Source organism: Anabrus simplex, chromosome 1 (assembly GCF_040414725.1).
Source record: "Anabrus simplex isolate iqAnaSimp1 chromosome 1, ASM4041472v1, whole genome shotgun sequence".
Lineage (NCBI taxonomy): Eukaryota > Metazoa > Arthropoda > Insecta > Orthoptera > Tettigoniidae > Anabrus > Anabrus simplex.
This window is the reverse complement of record NC_090265.1, coordinates 996522209-996542481: the sequence shown is the minus strand read 5'-3', so window position 1 is coordinate 996542481 and position 20273 is coordinate 996522209. Positions and strand designations below refer to the sequence as shown.

At 37.5% G+C, this 20273-nt stretch overlaps 1 protein-coding gene across 1 annotated transcript in view; it reads left to right on the top strand.

Moving 5' to 3' along the window:
- The window catches only part of LOC136875488 (inner centromere protein), a 283305-nt gene that overhangs the window by 98761 nt on the left and 164271 nt on the right, over window positions 1-20273 (top strand). The window contains exons 5-7 of the mRNA XM_067149035.2: window positions 5302-5500; window positions 14961-15062; window positions 15145-15309. Coding sequence (XP_067005136.2) covers window positions 5302-5500; window positions 14961-15062; window positions 15145-15309 — 466 coding nt within the window. The remainder of the gene's footprint in view (window positions 1-5301; window positions 5501-14960; window positions 15063-15144; window positions 15310-20273) is intronic.

Here is a 20273-nt window from a genome sequence, read left to right as displayed (position 1 = left end):
ACATCAAATAAGACTTTAACTACCATTTTTATTAATACTGTACATATGACGCCCTTGTTTTGAGTGAAAATTCACCAACGTGTTCACTAGTGTAACATTTTTTAATCAATTTGATATTTTGTTAATGATAAGTTCTTGTAAATTTTTTAAATGTATTCACTTATGCAACATATACAATTTCCAACCAGACATCTGGTAGAATTTTGAGGTATTTGATATGACTGATGATGCCCCACAAAAGGGGCGAAACATGTCTCAACTATTTTTAACGATGTTTAACTAATACGTTAACATCTTGTACTGTATTGAATAAGTTGAGTTATAATAAATTTCTTATATTATTATAAATTAAGATTCTTTCAATACGGAGAAAATGATTTTCATTACTTGTAAAGACCTATCTGTGTCGGTGCGATGTAAAGCAAAAAAAAGCAGTTGGAAGGTAATCTTTACAACATATCTACAGAAAATTATCATTTTTCTCTTTAAGTTATGTTTTACTTGGGGACTGCACAACACATGGTAGGAGAACAGTTTCCTCACCATTATTCTGCAGTAATCACCCTGCACTTTTGACATGATGCTGTGGGTCCCGACTTTCTTCTTGCCTTTACCACAGATGAAGTAGTAGCGGTTAGAATCCTGGCTGTTTCTGAAATTGTTGAGTGCGTGACATCAGTGCAAGCTTATACATCAGGGTGCTTTGATGATTGTGCAGCTCTGCCTATTTACTAGGAGATTCATTGCCACCTGAAGATGTCAGATATGAGCTTTGACTCGTGCGTCTGTAGCTCAGAGAATAGAATTTCACTCTTCTACGATCATGTTAGGATTAGTATGAACTGTAAATTTGCTGCCAGGTGGTATTTGGAAGAAGATTGTTAGGTGTTCTGTTCCTCTGTTCAGATGGTTAAAGGAGACTATTTTTGACAGACATGAACTTCAGTAGAATTATGTTATTGTTAAAAAGGTACACTGGGAAATGTAATTTGAGTCCCCTCACATTAAGGGAAGAAGACCTTGCTTGGCTTGAGGCAGTTAATAAATAATAGGTATCTGATCAGGAAGACAGCAGGACCATTCTGTAATTTAACCGTGCCACATTTTAACACTATGCGCCCGCCGGTAGTAATATTACTACCACGTGGCATGCGCCCGAGTGCCGCTGTTGTTAATACTACTACCACGATCGTTGAAATTCAGCTACTCGAAAGCTATTCACGTTATCTAATTAGTTTTTGCTTTGACGGTTTGACGTGTTGTCGATTTCCTTTACTATCGTTAGGTGGTGTTGTCGATCGATAGTGGTTGGTGGTGCAACTTAGGGACGATGTTTTGTAGCCACGTGCGCTCAGTTAGGTCTTACGTAATTGCTGACATACGTACTCCTCGCGTGCTCCGGTTAGATATGCTCAAATTTATGTGCATGTGTTCTAATGATCGATTATGACTTCACAGTTTTAGAATGAAAGTGTTGTGAGGCAACAGTCTGCAATCATCTCTCAAGTAGTCTATTTATACTGTATAATTATTGAGATATGGATCCCGGACCTTGTACAAGTAAAGGAAATCCTACACGTGCATACAGCACATGGATAAGCGAACAGATTATTATGGAACTTGTGAACGATTCAGATTCTGATCTGTATGAAAGTGATTCTGAAGAAGAAAATAAAAACATACAAGTCCCTCAGGATGCTGAATCATCAGATTCATCACCAGAAGAACCAGTCGCAGAAAGACGAAGGGAGGTGAGAAGTACGGGAACACAATGGAAACAAGATATTACTCCTGTGAACAGGCCCTTTTTTTCTGGCACACCAGGACTGAATGCTAATAACCTTGGTGTTTCTGCAGAATCTTCACCTCTGGATTTCTTTAGTTTATTTTTTGACAGTAATGTACTGAATGTTATCCGAGTGAAAAGTGTCACAGGGGTAGAATGTATTGGAAGTGGAAAGTGTTTATTGAAGACTATTTGTAAACCTTCCGTAGTACTTACTGTATGATCTGAAGTGTGGTGATATGTTTTATTTGTATTCTATGTAACGACCTAACTTGTACAGTGTAATATTTTGGTAACAAATGGTATTTGTAAACAGTAGATTTCATTTCTATATTTACTGGAACTGTCCAGAAAGATGTCACATGAATTTTTGAACAGGGTGTGTTGCCTTTTGTTGGTTATGTATTCTAGAAAGTATTTTCTGACTATTCTGGAAAGGGAAGATTCGCGATCGTATGTATTCGAGAAAGTATTTTAACATCATGACAGAAGTAAGAGTTGTGATTGGTGAATCTGGGTGGCGATAGGCAGGCCCTTGCGTTCTGATTGGCTACTCCAAGGCCAGAGTTTCCCTTTTTAAAGAGAGCGAGGCAGCATTTCTGTCTGTGAGCGGTCTGTCAGTCTTCGATCTCTTGACTGTCCGAAGTTTTGATGCCGTCAGCGACACCTCGCTACCGGGATGGGCTATTTTGGGGTAAGCACTCTTGATTTCCGTTTCAGATTAAATTTTCTGTAATGTTCGCTTGCTGTTTCATATAGGAGTCTGCCCTAACCTCACCTAGATTCGCCACTCAATTATTTCTGATGCCTTAGCTTTTCAGCTGGGCTTGCCTGTTTGTTTTTGAGGCATTCCCTGTTCCTTGTTTCGCTAAACATGTAAATTGTAGTTTTATATATTTACCTTGGGGTTTTGCCTCTAGTAGTTCCGTGTCACTTGATGTACGCTAGAGTTTTGAAAGATATGTTTAACTCCAGTAGATATGTTAGATATGTTTAACGTCACTCTAAATTGTAATTGCATATTACGTTTATTCCTACCTATTAAATTGTATTGTACCAACTGTTTGGTAACTAGATATATGGTATTGGCTTGACTCTTTGAACTTGTAGGAAGAGCTATTATCAAGGAATGTCTACGTTGTGTGTATCACAGAACATGGAATTCGTAGTTTATAAGTTGAGTGTCGGTACCTTCTGCATGGCTGAATTTGTTCGGAATTCATTTGTAAAGTCCAGTTGTAAATAATATTGTTGAAAATTAAGGATAACGGTTGATTATTTCGGAAACCGCAACCTAAGCCATCTCCATGCCCTTGGTAGGTTCCTAGCTCCTTCCCACCTTCCTGGTTTGTCATCTAGTTGGCCCTACTGATATTTACTAGTGTTGTTATTGGCAGAGTTCCGCGTAGTTTCAGCCGATGTTTCACTAAGTGTGTAGTGGTTTTTGGTACTGTGTAATTGCACTTACTTACCTCCCTTGACTGTGTTTAGTGTTTTGTTTAGTGTCGCCGCTGTAGTAACGGTTACAGAAAGTAACAGATATGCCCTACTGCAAATACATCTAAAGAACCAAGAAGGCCCTTTGAAACCTAAATCAGTGCATGCGCAGTGGAAACCAGTGACTCTGAATGAACTACTTATTTTTCCCGTAGTGATTCACATATGTTTGACTCGTAAACCTTTTCTGCGGGACTACTGAAGCACAACACCAATTCTGAAAACTGACTACGCAAAGTCCATTGGAATGTCGAGAGACCGATTTCTCGCTATTCTGACAATCTTGCTTCTGAAAGACAATGATAAGCAAAAACAAAGGGGCCATCCAGGCTACGATCCTCTGTTCAAAATCCGACCAATACTAGACTGCCTGAAAACAAGTTTTCAGAATTGTTACTCTCCTGATGAATCATTGACAATCGATGAAGCAATATGTCCACATCGGGGACGTATATTTTTTCGTGTGTTCATGAGAGGAAAGCCTCAGAAGTATGGAATCAAGATCTTGCAACTCTGTAAAGCGAGGAGTGGTTACGTGTGCAACATGGAAGTGTATTCTGGGGCCCATGTCACAGTGGAGGATTACAATTCTTCCTTCAATGTTGTTGAGAGACTGTGCGAACCAGTAAAAAATAGGGGGCACACAGTGTATATGGACAGATGGTTTTTAAGCCGCACCATTTATGACCATCTGTGGGACTGTCAGACTAAAGCAGCTGGCACCGTGATGCCAAATCGGAAAAGTGCCAAAATCAGAGTTCGCAAAAAAACTGAAAAAGGGTGATAAAATGTCATTGCAGAAAGAACACCACCTAGCAATAAAGTGGCGAGATGTTCGAGACGTGTATATGCTGAGCACTGCAGATGATGATGACATGATTGAAGTACCCTCAGCAGGAGGGAGCCACGAGAAATTCAAACCATCAGCAGTAGTAGACTATAACAAATTCAAAATTGGTGTTGATAAGTCCGACCAATTGTTGGCATATTATGCGTTCACAAGGAAATCGATCAAGTGGTGGTAAAAATTATTCTTCCATCTGTTTGATCTTGCCACAGTGAATGCCTGTATACTGTACCGTAAGGCTTCTTCACAAAAACTTCCCTTCAAAATTTTGTGAAAGTTTAGCGGATGATTTGGTGAGTAGTGTTGGGGCCGAAATTACTGAAGAATCACAACCATCGACTGGTGGAAGGCTAGTAGGTAGAGATCATTTGCCACACAGAATGCCTGCAGTAGGCGCAAAGAAGGAAGGACACACGCAGCGCACGTGCAAGGTTTGCTACGTCAAGTCCAAACATAACACCGGTCGTGCTGTGAAGAAAATGGCAACCATATATTGTCGTGAATGTGACGTAGGTCTTTGCATAGGAGAATGTTTTGAGTGTTACCATACCAAAGCTAAGTATTGGGAATAACAATGCGTAATTCTGTTATTCAGTGACTAAAAACTATCAAACTTTTCTAGTGAATTGGAAATTCAAGCGCGTGAACAAGGATATCAGAATGGATCAATATTGTAGCCTAAGTTTCTTTCCAATGCTGAAGGTAAGCATTTTTTAGTTGATTTTGTGGGATAGCCCACTCTTTGTACAATATGTATATAAATTTGTTCATTTATAATGCAAAAACTGACAGAACTGTGATTTCTTTCTGAGAGTCTAAATTACGCCGGCACAGGGTAGGGATGCCATCTTGAATCGTCTGGGCTCATAGTGTTAATGAAATCTCTAGCCTGTTAAATAATTTGAGGAGAAATGTGATGAGGTACTGTAGAGATGGTGAAGAACGTTACCTTCAAACTGTTTCATTCTCAACTACCTACATTTTATGGGAGGAAGTTATTTTCCTTAAATATAAGCAAATTGCAGAGGAGTAGCAAAGACATTTGAGCTCTTTAAACGTGCAAGGATTTTCTATATTCCTTAATAACATACTGAAAAAAAAAAAAATACTGTAATGATACCCTGTGTGTCTTATATTACAATATGTTTAAGTTTTCCTGTTTTCTTCACAGTCCATACAGCATTGACTCAGTTAAGGAGCGAGTGGCTGCATATGAAAATTTGAAGAATATTATTGACGGTGCTGCAGCAGATGTGGAAGGGACACGTATGACTCGTACTAAAACTCGTGCTGCTGCCGCTGCCGCTGCTGCTATTGAAGCCTCTGCCTACGAAGAGAAGCCTCTTGCCAAGAAGAAACATCAGAAAAATGTAACTATACATATGGTTTCCACCTTTAAGTCTGTGGTGCTTCAGTAATTGTGCAGTCTCTTTTTTCTTCTAGTTTAATCATCATCATTTCCCTTTATCCAGCTGTAGCCGGGTAGGGGCAAATATGGTTCCCCTCCACTTTCTTCGGTCTTTCCACCACTCCTCCTCCAACACTGTGTCCCAGTCCAGGTTTCTTTCTATAATGCTGCGTTGGATGGTATCCTTCCATCTCAATCGTGGTCGTCCACGGCCTCTCCTTCCTTGGATTTGCATTTTCATCACCTTTTTTGGCATTCTTTCGTCGCTCATTCGCTTTATGTGCCCAAACCATCTTAGTCGGCTCTTCTCTATTCTATCATTCATTTTTTCCACTCCAATTTCTTCCCGGATTTTCTCATTCCTTATTTTCTCTTCTACTCTTCTGTATCATACTCCTCAAGAATTTCATTTCGGCTACCTGTATTCGACTCTCATCTTTCTCTGTCATTGTCCAAGTTTCTGCTCCGTAAGTTGTTATGGGTACATAATACATCTTGTACATAGTATCCTTTGCTTCCGTTGGTACATCTTTGTCCCATAACATGTTTCTTACACTATGATAGAAACAACTTCCAGCTTGAATCCTTTTACTAATCTCAGCATCCAGTCGAGCATTCTCCATTAATTCACTCCCCAGGTATTTAAACGTTTCCACTACTTCCAGGGGCTTGTCTGCAAGTCTAATCTGACCTTTCCCTTCTTTCTCCCCTCTAGACTCTTTTCTACACTTATTTTCAATCCACATTCTTCTGTCTTCCCATTCACCACATTCAGCTGTTCTTGAACCTTCCTGTCATCTCCCCAAATGACAATATCATCTGCAAATAACATCATGTTCATTTCTCTTCCTCCATATGCTGCTTTTGCTGTTCTCATGATGTCATCCATTACTATTGTAAACAGGATTGGTGATATCTAGTTCATATATTGTAGGGTTTTGGTGATTGGATAGGGGAAGGGCTTATACAGAGGTGAAAGTGGCTCTATCCTTAATATTGGTATGACTCTTCCATTTGTTTGATGTGAATATTGGAAAGTGGACAGTGTTCAGGCCTACCAACAGTGGGATTCAGACTCAAATGCAAGAGTGTAGCTACAGGACTTCTGCTGTGTTTCCAACATACTCAGTAGAGGGATTGAGGTTAACATGTTTTGAGCTTGATTTATGATTAAATATTACTACTTGATTTTGTCTCAGTTTGCATCTGTATGTTGATTTCAAGAAGTCTGCAATTGTTCCATCAACAAAGAGGGTAAGCTGCCCAGCTTCATCAGTGAGAGAATCGTATGCCATCACAATTCTGAGCTATGGTAATTAAAATAATGATGCAGATGTTTGAAGGAATGTGTATGCGGTATCCTTTGATAGCATATCAGAAAGCTTTTCTTGCATGTGATACCTTTTGGTCTGATGACGTAGCAGACTTATTGCTTGGAACGTTGTCACAGTGTGAGCTTACCTCTCAACCTATTTATCTAGAATGTGGTACTGTTTGGAAGGAAAACATGGACAATAACTGCTGCAGAAAGAAAGAGAATATGATGTTATAGAAGAATCCTTAATTTAAGATGAATCACTAACAAAGAGCTATTGAACTGAGTAGGCGAGAAGAGTAGAATTCGGCGATATTCAACTTGAAGAAGGTTGGTTGGTTGCGTTCTGAGACATGTAGGATTTGTTCATGTAGCTTTGGATGGAAGTATTTGAGATAAAAATCGTCAAGGAAACCAAGGAATCGGTGTAACAAACTCATACCTGTATAGTTGGTCCGTTATTGGACATTATAAATTTTCCAGTTAACTCATTCCTGGTTGCCAGCGTTTCGCCCCATTTGGATGGATGTTGGATGAGCTGGTTATTGTAGCGTTAAAGAAATTTGTTTCATTATAGACTAGTGTAGAGCACGGCATCAAACCTGGCCAACTGGGAATACTTCAATATTCACAGTATCTCCTCAGAAGGCTGGGGAATGACATACTTGGGTGTTTACCATAGTTATGTTGAGGTGATATGAATGATGACCTCTGTGAGCACGGACAGATGATTTGGTTTGCTCCGAAAGACAGGCAGATTGAATCTGGAGGTGGTCTGTAGTGGGAAGGTTAATATGCAGATTATTTGAAAGAGTGGGGAGGGTTAGGTTTAGGTGAGATGGGTTGGAGAACTGTTTCAGACCAAACTTAAAAGGGTCCACCTTTTCAATACAAAAATGTTATAGTTTATTTATAACATATATTTGCACTTGGAACTAGTTTCGACACTGTTTGGTGTCATCATCAGCCAAAATGTGGGAAATAGGCCAGCATGTAGGCATTTATATTACACAAGGCGTTACATTAAACAATACACATCTTACAAGGAGATAAAAACAGGGACGAATATAGAAGCAAATGAATCGTTGAGAAAGCAAAAGTTATACATATTAAAAATAACCTTAACCACACATCTTGCAGTGCGAAAATATTCGTCTTGAATGATTCCTGAATACAAAACACACGCGCACACATTTCTGAAGAGCCAACAGGCAGGAAGAACTCTTAAGGTTTCACTTTACTTTTTCCTGCCTGTTGGCTCTTCAGAAATGTATGCGCGTGTGTTTTGTATTCAGGAATCATTCAAGACGAATATTTTCGCACTGCAAGATGTGTGGTTAAGGTTACTTTTAATATGTTTAACTTTTGCTTTCTCAACGATTCATTTGCTTCTATATTCGTCCCTGTTTTTATCTCCTTGTAAGATGTGTATTGTTTAATGTAACGCCTTGTGTAATATAAATGCCTACATGCTGGCCTATTTCCCACATTTTGGCTGATGACGCCAAACAGCGTCGAAACTAGTTCCAAGTGCAAATATATGTTATAAATAAACTATAACGTTTTTGTATTGAAAAGGTGGACCCTTTTAAGTTTTCCTATCTTCCATTCTCAGTTCAATACGGACAAAAATGAAATTCTTAGATTTTAATGCTTCAGACCAGTCGAAGGATTGGTGGAAAAATCAATTCTTGGATTTCAACATTAACTGCAGCTTCTGCTTTTCTCTAGTGATATTTCCTATCTGCTTTTCATTGTGAACTTTAGATTTCTTGTAGCTTGGTGATATTAGGACATTGAGAGTTAGGGATTCTTTCATTACCTTCCTTGTTTGTGATAATTTTCTTCCGCCTCGAGTGATGGTTTTCACGCTTTTCTTATTTCTATACTAATCTTCATTTTCAGTAAGGGCCAATGACCATGAGCTTTTGCAGCTTATACCAGCATCACCAGTTGCCTCTTTCTGTGACTGAACTTGTCCATGCCTGTGATGCTTGCTGCTGGATGAACTTTGAAATAAAAATCTAAAAGCCTTCATATCTCCATTAGCTCTTAGCTTGTAAGGTATAAATGCATGAGAAATAAAATGTTGCAAACTGCATTTTCTACAGTGTCAATCTTAAGGTAGAATTAATATTTGCTTAGATATTTGGAAATTGTGAAGAATGTAACTATCACAAATAACTCGCATTATTGTTTGTCACACAGTAAAAACTTTTCAAACATGCTGAAAAATTATTATACCTGTATTTTCCACAACTCTTATGTACAATTTTTTTTTTAGTACAACTAATATTACTGGAAATATTTAACATTTTCTGTGATGTCTTTATATAGACAAAACTTGAACACTATGTTAGACTTTTGTATACCTAACCTGAGAGGAAAATGAATTGTGAAGCAAAATTTTGAAGCGTACTGACAAAATTATAATCTTATTGCTATAAATAGTAATGAAGGCCAACAACGTGCTGTTGGCTAGTGAAGGAGCGGAAAGAGACTGTCTACCCTACTGCTTGCAAACTCTGGCTCAGTGGCTCCTGCCTTCAATCAATCAATCAATCAATCTATCTATCTATCAATCAATCAATACTGATCTGCATTTAGGGCAGTGGCTTAGGTGGCAGATTCCCTATCTGTTATTTTCCTAGCCTTTTCTTAAATGATTTCAAGGACATTGGAAATTTATTGAACATCTCCCTTGGTAAGTTACTCCAATCCCTAACTCTCCTTCCTATAAATGAATATTTGTCCCAATTTGTCCTTTTGAATTCCAACTTTATGTTCATATTGTGATCTTTCCTACTTTTAAAGACGCCACTCAAACTTATTCGTCTACTAATGTCAGTCCACGCCATCTCTCCGCTGACAGCCTGGAGCATACGACTGAGTTGAGCAGCTCGTCTTCTTTCTCCCAGTTCTTCCCAGCCCAAACTTTGCAACATTTTTGTAACGCTACTCTTTTGTTGGAAATCACCCAGAACAAATCAAGCTGCTTTTCTTTGGATTTTTTCCAGTTCTTGAATCAAGTAATCCTGGTGAGGGTGCCATACACTGGTACCATACTCTAGTTGGAGTCTTACCAGAGGCTTATATGCCCTCTCCTTTACATCCTTACTACAACCCCTAAACACCCTCATAACTATGTCCAGAGATCTGTATCCTTTATTTACAATCCCATTTATGTGATTACCCTAATGAAGATCTTTTCTTATATTAACACCTAGATACTTACAATGGTCTCCAAGAGGGAGGAACTTTCACCCCATAAACGCAGTAATTAAAACTGAGAGGACGTTTCCTATTTGTGAATCTCACAACCTGACTTTTAACTCCGTTTATCATCATACCATTGCCTGCCGTACATCTCACATCATTATAGAAGTCATGTTTCAGTTGCTGACAATCTTGTAATTTATTACTCTATACAGAATAACATTATCCGCAAAAAGCCTTCTTTACTCGTATCATTTATATATATAAGAAAACATAAAGGTCCAATAATATTGCCTTGAGGAATTCCCCTCTTAATTATTACAGGGCCAGATAAAACTTTGCCTGCTCTAATTCTTTGAGATCTATTTTCTGGAAATATAGCAACCCATTCAGTCACTCTCTTGTCTAGTCCAATTGCACTCATTTTTGCCAGTATTCTCCCATGATCCACCCTATCAAATGCTTTAGACAGGTCAATCGCGATGCAGTCCATTGACCTCCTGAATCCAAGATATCTGCCATATCTTGCTGGAATCCTACAAGTTGAGCTTCAGTGGAATAACCTCTCCTAAAACCGAACTGCCTTCTATCGAACCAGTTATTAATTTTGCAAACATGTCTTATATAATCAGAAAGAATGCTTTACTAAAGCTTACATGCAGCGCATGTCAAACTTACTGGCCTGTAATTTTCAGCTTTATGTCTATCACTCTTTCCTTTATACACAGGGGCTACTATAGCAACTCTCCATTCATTTGGTATAGCTCCTTCAACCAAACAATTGTCAAATAAGTACTTCAGATATGGTACTATATCCCGACCCATCGTCTTTAGTATATCCTCAGAAATCTTATCAATTCCAGCCGCTTTTCTAGTTTTCAACTTTTGTATTTATTCTAAATGTCATTGTAGTCATATGTTAATTGTAATACTTCTTAAGCATTAGTCTCCTCTATCTGGACATTATCTTTGTAACCAACAATCTTTACATACTGCTGACTGAATGCAGTAGAATTCCATTAGTCCGGCATCTGACAGTCCGGAACACCTGATGGTCCGGCACCATTCCTGGATTTTTTAAATGGTATTATCTCTTAATAATGATCTCTCCTGAACAATTCGATGCATTGTTTGTCGAAACCATTGGAAGTGTATTTTTTTATTATTTCAAAGTTAATAGTGCAAATGTATCTCATACAGTCCAGTTGTTATGCACTGACTTATTTAAATATCTCTATCTCTGGAAATATTCAGTCTAGAAGGCTGTTACCTACACTGAGTACTGGAAAGCCAACCATATGATAAAAAAACAGATTTCAAAAATTGAATGTATGGGCCACGTTCAAAAACGGATGGGAACATGCTTTCAAAAATTGAAGCGGGCAGAAGGTAAAGAGAAGTTGTAGATGGAAAGATGCTAAATGGTAAACGAAGACTTACAGATAAAAACATCGACGAACTCCGGCATTATTATGGAATGGCAATAAGAAGCAACACGTTTGAAAAGAGAAGTGTGTTATTAAACTAATGATTCTGCTGATCAACATTTTACTGTAAAACGCTGTGTTACAGCTGTTTTCGCTGTATGCCTTAACCTATATCGTAGTAAGAGGTACCGCCCGATAGTCCGGCATTTTCGGTAATCCGGTACCGGGCCGGTCCCGAACGTGCCGGACTATCGGACTTCTACTGTACTTCTGCCTTTTGAAGATCCTCCATACACACTCCCCTTGTTCATTAATTATTCCTGGAATGTCCTTCTTAGAGCCTCTTTCTGACTTAAGGTACCTATACATACCCTTCCATTTTTCACTAAAATTTCTATGACTGCCAATCATGCTTGCCATCATGTTATCCTTAGCTGCCTTCTTTGCTAGATTCAATTTCCTATTAAGTTCCTCCAATTTCTCCTTACTTCCACATCCATTTCTAACTTTATTTCTTTCTAGTCTGCACCTTCTTCTTAGTCTCTTTATCTTATTATAATAAGGTGGGGTCTTTACCATTCCTTATCACCTTTAAAGGTACAAACCTGTTTTCACATTCCTCAACAATTGCTTTAAACCCATCCTAGAGTCTGTTCACATTTTTACTTACAGTTTTCCACCGGTCATAGTTACATTTTAAGAACTGCCTCATGCCTGCTTTATCGGTCATAGGTACTGTCTAATAGTCCTACTTTTAAGACCTTCCTTTCCATCACATTTATTTTTAACTACGACAAAAGCAGCTTCATGATCACTGATACCATCTATTACTTTGGTTTCTCTATAGAGCTCATCTGGTTTTACCAGCACCACATCCACGATAGTTTTCTCTCTAGTTGGTTCCGTCTCTTGAGGCACTGACTAGGAGCTAATGTCCAGGTTTGGGGTAGGGCACTTGGTTTTGGTTCAAATAGTAGGAAACACACAAAACCAAAATATGCAGTTAATATAGTGTTACACATAGCAGAAAGGTTACATAAATAGTTAGTGTATGAAATGATTTATTTTACCAAAGGAACACCATAAATCAGTAGACTTTCATGTATGTACTCATCTGCTTTTGTATGATAGATTATCCGGTTTCTACAGAGGGATGCTGGAAGACAGGAATGCTTCAACCTTTAAGGTTATGAAGTCCTTACAATGTTATTTTACATATTTGAGTGCATTAACAGACATGCTGAATGAAAGCTATCGCATGGTATCCTATTTCAATGCAAGCCCTTAGTTTTTCTGTCCGTGTCACTTTCATTGTGTATTTCGCACAAATCACTATGCTCCCAGTCAACATGTATTTTGCACAAAACTGATTTCTGACATGTGCTGAAAACACAGTCACTGTTCAAAATGAAAATAACACAATATTTCCTTCAAACTCCCTCATCCCATAAAAGCGGTCAACATTTTTCCTGCTTTGCATGTACAAAAATACACAAGCTGCAGTACTATTATTTTATACCCACACCTTTCTGCAGAAAATCCTGGATGTTCAGATTTAATTCAACACAGTAACTCTGTCAGATTCACCAGCTGCTTGTCTGAATTATCTTGCTGATCCTTCTTGAACTCCTTCAGAATAAAGTAGCCTTCTGGGAATTCAGCCATACTTAGTTATATCAGAACTGGCAATTTGTACTCTAAGAGAAGAAATCTCATGCTCTAATGTTCCAAGGATTGAAAAGGAAACCACATTCTTCCAGTAAAGATTTTGCTGGATCTTTGAAAAGAAGTTCCTTTATTTTATAGATTCACAACTGCACTGTTTTTCTAAATACAGTATTACCCCTGTTACGTTCCCATACTGAACCTTTCCTCATCGTTTACAGCCTTTTTTGTTGGTCCCCTCAGATTTCCTATGCTCGCAGTGTATTAAAATCCTCAAATTTAAGTTTGCGACCTGTTTAGCTTCCTGCCATTTACGTAACATCGGGTTGAGGGTGGATGTGATGGTGGTGGTTGTTTTAAGAGGAAGTACAATTAGGCAATCATCTTCTATATAACACTAATCAAAGGTAAAAAAGGAAGGGATCCAACAAGTGGAAGCAATCCCAGGACTCAGCTAAGGGTCCTGTGATTGCCAACCCATGCTCCAAAGTTACGAGCCCTTGGGGCCCCTTTTAGCTGTCTTTTACAACAGGCAGGGGTTACAGTGTGTGTTATTCTAATGCCCCCACCCACAGGGGTGGGAAAATTAAAGTAAAATGGTATTGCAACTAACCTAAAACACTAACCTAGGCGCTGAGTAACCACCGTACCATGATCAAATCGAACAGTCATGGTCTAGCTGTTAGCTGGGAACTACAATTTTCCCTCGCGGCAAGGCATACGGTGACACCTAACCTGCACACATTAATTCTTTGAGAAGCTATAATGATGTACAGTCGTGAAAGTGTCAGGTGATCAGCATTTGTCTTTCCCAATTTCATTATTTAGTGGTTATTATTTACTGCTTGCTTTTATTGTTGCAGTTGTTAAACTTGCAGTTGCTGATTGGTTGCATTTTTTTTGTTGTTTGTTATGTTTTTTGTTCTTTTTATCAGAGTTGAGTGACCAAAGTCATTTTCTGCGATCATTTTGCCATGTTGTTCATGTTCATATGTATTTGTTAGTCTTTCTCTGTTGTTGCTTTATTTTTACTGTTTGTTTTTCTGGCTAATAATGGAAGAAATGGAAAAGACTACTTTCTGTATGGAAGAGAAGGTTGAAATCTTGGAAAACATTTATTTATTCTATGTAACGCATAATACACTGGCATGCAAGGTGCAGCTTCCTGTATCTATGCTGAATACAACGTTAGAATACAGAGGGAACATAACATCAAGTGCTTCAGAATGCAGACCAAACTCCCCCCCCCCCCCAAAAAAAATCATATTCCATATTCGAGGAATTGAAAAAATAGTAAAAGGTGAGCCGCAGGTTTCAGCGATCATCACGACTCCTAGGCGCTAGGTGTCGTCATGACATCTAGCGAGTATTTTTATAACATTCCTTTTGATGTACACACTTGGTAACACAGTATCTTTTGTAAATTGGAATTTAAAATGGGATATACTGTAAATCTTTTCTCAACTCTTGGTTTATTTCTTAGCAACAGACCCCTAACACAAGTGTCCTTGACAAAATATGTTTAGTCGCTTGTCATCCCGTGTGGGTTAGCTGAGAATGCCAGCAATTTTTTTAGCAACATGATTTTATTATCACTCTGCTGTTAGCTAGTGTACACTTGGCCTTAGACCTCTGGACAATTTATGCCAATCAATACACGGGCATGTTGGATATTCTGTGTAAGATTGAGAATTTTCATACCTCCTTGTTTGAGTAATAGTGTTTAAAACAAGTGGTTTTACAAAAAAAATAACACAATTACTGGGCTTATTTCATTTTTTTATTTCTTTCTTTCTCAGGGCAATGAAGTGATGAAGAAGCTTGCAAGGAAATCTCTTTCACGTGCTGTTGCCACCATGACTAAGGGAGCAAAAAGCAAATGTGATGGCCTTGGCAAGGAGGTATTTCAGCGTTATTTTCTCTCTTGTTCTACAGTGTATGTTAAAAATTTGAATATTACAGATTCCTTTAAATTTGTTCCAGAACTCTCTCATCATGTCTGCTACCAGAGGTGGAATGCTAAATCTGTTGCATAATTCTATTGCTTTGTCATGTACAAAGAGTGCACAGAAGAATAACCTAAAAACACCCTCTTCCACTTCTCGAATCTTGGGAGAGATAAATAATTTCTCTGTACCATCAGCAAAGGTGAAAAAAAACCCCTTTGTTTAACATTTCTCTTTTAATTTTATGCTGTTGTGCATGCTGCAGTTCCATTTTGTTCAGTGATATGCCAGTTAATTATCTTCCATTCTTTTTGAATTATCTTCATTAATGTATGAAATAATTTTAATATTCTCAGGCCTCGAAATACAGAAGTTTAGTAGTCTGCTTTAGTGAGTATATCATAGCCCTTTCAGACCTGAAAGAAAACTGGTGGTATGAATTTTTTTTTGTACGTCAAAAAATTGACTAAAATGCTCTTAAATACATATATATTTTTAGTTTATTCTACAAAATAAAAATTAACATCTGAAAAAAGGCACCCACACAATTGTGCTAGTCAGGATTTAATTCACTTTTTACAAAAAAGAAAAATTACCTCAATGCATGTGAATATACATATGTACATGATCAAATGTTCTATTTTACGGTGGGGAATAATTTAAAACAATTAAATCTTCGTTCAAACACAAGTAAATGTTACATTTTCTACATTGAGGAAGAGTTTTGCCTTTACTGCCCTTTTGGCAACAGCAACTTGTCGTCGGACCTGAAAGAAATCTGGAGGTGTCAAAACGTAAAAAAACTAAAATGCTCGGACACAGAGGTGGTTTCGGACAGTATGGTAGATTTTCTGTATTTTGTCGCATAGCAACGAGCAGCCAGTGCTTTGCACTTCCGCACGCATTTTAGTTTAATCTTGAGGATATGTTCCCCACGTCCTATGCTTTTTATTACGAATCAACATCATACTTTGGAAAATTTCCCGTGTGTACTGGCAATGTTGAAAGTTCATGCATTATCATTAAGTGGATACTTTCGATTGTTGTGGTCGGAAGGAATGCATTATAACTATGGTTTTTAGTGAGTTCAACTGACTGAAGTGTTTATAAACGATTGCTGTGGAATTTTGGTGTAATTTAGTGAAAAATAGTGTTTTACGCACATTTGACTGAAAATTGAAAGCAGTCTGGGTGATTTCGGACAATGCCTAGAAATTATCAGAGGCAGAAAGAAGCTGCTTTGAGGGGTAATTACGAACCAAAATTATTAGAAAAAGCCATACGTGATATTAAACGTGGCAAGTTGTCTTATAGGAAAGCATTATTGATTTCTATGGTAGGCCTATGCCTTGGTCCACCCTACAAAATGAAGTGCGGAATGTACATCCTAAAAATGGGACGACAACCTATGCTAAATGAGGAAGGAAATGCTCATGGAAGCTTGTCACCGTCCGGCCATGCTCCAACCAAATACCCAACACAACCTGCTACTTCTCGCCGCCGCCGCAAATGAAATGTTCTACCTGGGAAGCCGATTTTTGGCCGTGACTTCTGTCGAGATGAAAGCAGTGCAGAAACAATTGATGGTGCTGGCAGCAGAAGTGAAAATGAATGCGATGAAGCACACAATGAATGTAATGACGCTCTGGTGGTGCAAGAAGAGGCCTTCCTTGTTGCAGATTATAAATATAGGTTGAGGAACAAAGAACATACAGGCAGTATTTTGGCCTGGCCTGAAATATTCGTTCAAGGGATGTGGATGTCAAACCTTGCGCCCATATAAAAAGAGCAGAAAAGTGTTTGCCTTCCCTAACATCCCTGCTGAGGATACAATAGCTAAAGAACAAATTTCGAAAATACTTCCAGTCCAAGTTGAGATGAGAGGAATGTTTATTTTCAAAGAAAACTTATTTTAGATTTATAGACCGTGGCAACTACATGTTCATTGTATCGATTTTTTTTGCTCTGATATTTGTATCTTTTGTAAGAAAAATGATAAAGTTTTCTCAGTAGGATCTCTGTACACTTTATAACTATTAATATTTCAATTTAGACCGGAAAACTTTTACATTTACCTTGCCAGAAAAAAAAAGATAGATCAGTAACACATTACATTTATCATTACAATGATTTTAACCAGTTAGTCATATTTTGGACACCCTCCGAACACTTTAAATATCTCAAAACTAAAGCAAAAATAACGAGGAATTGAATAATGGACTATTTATGTCCGAAATCACCTAATACGCTTTGAAACTTCGGACAGCGGTTTAAAAGGAATGTGCGTCCGAAATCACCCCGAAGTACGGGGTGAATTTGGACACTATGTTTGGTTTTATCAGGAAAACCTGTGTTGGTGTATATTTTACATTTGTTGGGTATTGCATTAATTGGATATATTCCCCATTATTAGGATGATAAACAATACAATTTAAGATCCCCTTCGTGAGTTAAGACGAAAATAACCTCAAAACCGTCTGAAATCACCCCGTTTGACGGTACATGTTTTTCCAGTTTATTTTACAAAATAAGAACTATCGGCTGAAAAACAGAACCCACACAATTGTGCGTGTCAGGACATCATTCACTACTTGCAAAAAATAAAAAATTTAAAAAATTCACTTCAGTACATGTGAATATGTACATGTACATGATCAAATGTTCTATTTTACAGCGTAGAATGATTTTAAACAATTACAATCTTATACATTACATTTCTCATGTAGAGTACGATTTTTGCTTTCACAGTCCTTTTTGTGACAGCACCCAGCACTCCTGCATGCATTGCCTGTAAGGAAACCTAGCCCGCACATATGTGCATATCAACATTCAAAACCTCATGGTATTACGTACGATGTTGTAAGTTCACAATTCATGCTTGCTACACAATTTACACACTTCATTGATTATATTCTGATATTCATTAAAGCTTCTAGATTAATATGAATGCAACAAATAAATACTTACTTTAGGCATTACTGCTTCCCGCCATCTTGCTAATGAACTGTATTTTAAAACTCTTCTTCTTGCCCCCTGTTGGTCAAGTACTAAATAAAAACAGCTGAAGTACATGCTACGTGTCCCGCACAAGCACTGCAGTCCGGTCTGGCGCCAAGAAAACGTCAAATAATCTCAGACATAAATAAAATACGAACCTGCACAATTGTGCGTACACGGTCTGAAAGGGATATAGCGAGAACTCCATTGTAACAATAGTTATTTTATGCCTGTCGGAAATATGTTAATCGGTATAATATCCTTGGGTTACTAGAACCCTTTCATTGATTTGTCTGTTATTACGAACAAATTAGGGTGCATTATTTTTTTCTGTTGAGAATCGTTACTCTCTCCTGTATATTGAATTTGATCGATCATATTCTGTATTGATTTCCCGCTACGTTCAGGCTGACATTCTTCTAAGGTGCTACCGTCGCCAGTTAATAATACCCGTAGACTCTTGACTGGTGTAAAACAAACCTTGAAGTTCGAAATGAAAAGGGAGAACATGTTTTTGCAATAAGTGCATGAATAGTGTGGCTGTTGGACTGAAGTAAATGATTGCTTAATTTTAATATTAGTTACTAAAATTAAATAAGAATATGATACTTCTCAAGATATAGCAGTGTGCATTGCTGATTTCAGAGGTTAGGTTATAAACTCTTGCATCTTGTTAAATTTCAAAAAGACTGTTCCCACATAAATTTGTGAAAATGTTATCCTTACTTTACAGGGGGGCTTGAACTGTATTCATAATACATACACACTAAAGTTAGATTAGGTGATGCTGTTTCAAATAAGAAAATTGAAGTGTTTGTCAGAAAACCTCAGAAGTTATGCTATTACAATTTTTAAGAATACAATAATTGAACAGGCACGTTCACCAAGTGTCAAAATTAGAAAATACTGCCACTAGCAAGTAAGCTGCTGTATGGAAAACATCCATTAAAAGTTTTACGCAAGGTTGGATATAACAAAAATCTACTGTGCTGTATACTATATTGTTCTCTCTTCCTTGATATAGGTTTCGTTGAGAGTGTTTTGGTGTATTTCAAACCATCATATCTAGTACTGATACTGTCGTATTGGCCTGAAAATGACACAGTGAGTTTTTAAAAAACAGTTAAAATGTACTAATAAAATCCTAAGTTGTCTTGTTTGTGCAGCCTAATATTTAAAGACTTGCTTTTCTGAAGATCTGTTTGTATCGTTCCCCAACTGTACTAGCTTGTTGAGGCAAGAGTCATCATGTGCATCACAACTGAGCTCAAAGTCTTGAATATACGTAACTTTCTCAAGCTTTGACAGGTTTTCCCAGTTTGTGTCTTGTGATTTATTGTTGCTTAGGTTAGCATGATTCATTCATTCATTCGATTTAGCTTCCATAGACTGCACAATTACATACTGTATTGTGAAATATGCCAGCAGTATAGGAATTGTCAGGTAATTTCTGAAAATTAACAATAATCTATGCACAGTGATGAACAATTATCTTGACATTAGAAAAGCACATATTAATTAATAGTAAAATAATGATATTATAAATTACTTATATTTACAAGAAACAAAATAAACATCTATGAAGGACGTATTAAAAATAAGCACATAACTAGTGAGGCATCATGACACTTTTTAAAGCTATCTACAGGATAATAAGGTTGTCAAGTTAATAACATAATCATCACCAGCACTTCTTCTTGTATTCTTCATTACTATAGAAACAATTACTCAGATTTTTTTAACTCTGAGGTGAATGAACTGAGGGATCTAATAGCCTTGACCTTATTTGGAAACATAATATATAATCTGATTCCAACTGAGTTTACATGTCTCCAGAACTGTTTTACTTTATTGCGCGATAAAGATATTTCTTGTTTGCGTCTTGTAATTGTGATTTTCACAGTTCTTTAAGCAATCAGTATTTTGTTTCACATGTAAATGCATTGCATAATGTACATGCTTGGTACTGGGAATATCCTTAGTCCCTTAAGTAATTGTCTGCAATGATCTAACCTGTTACATCTCGAATCACAAGATAATAATTTTCAGAAATATGTCAGAAATTCCACTAACACTGCACCAGACACGATATATGAATCTCCCTTTACACTTGAAGTAGTTCAACATATAATTAACAAACAATGTGATAATAAATCCCCAAGAATAGAT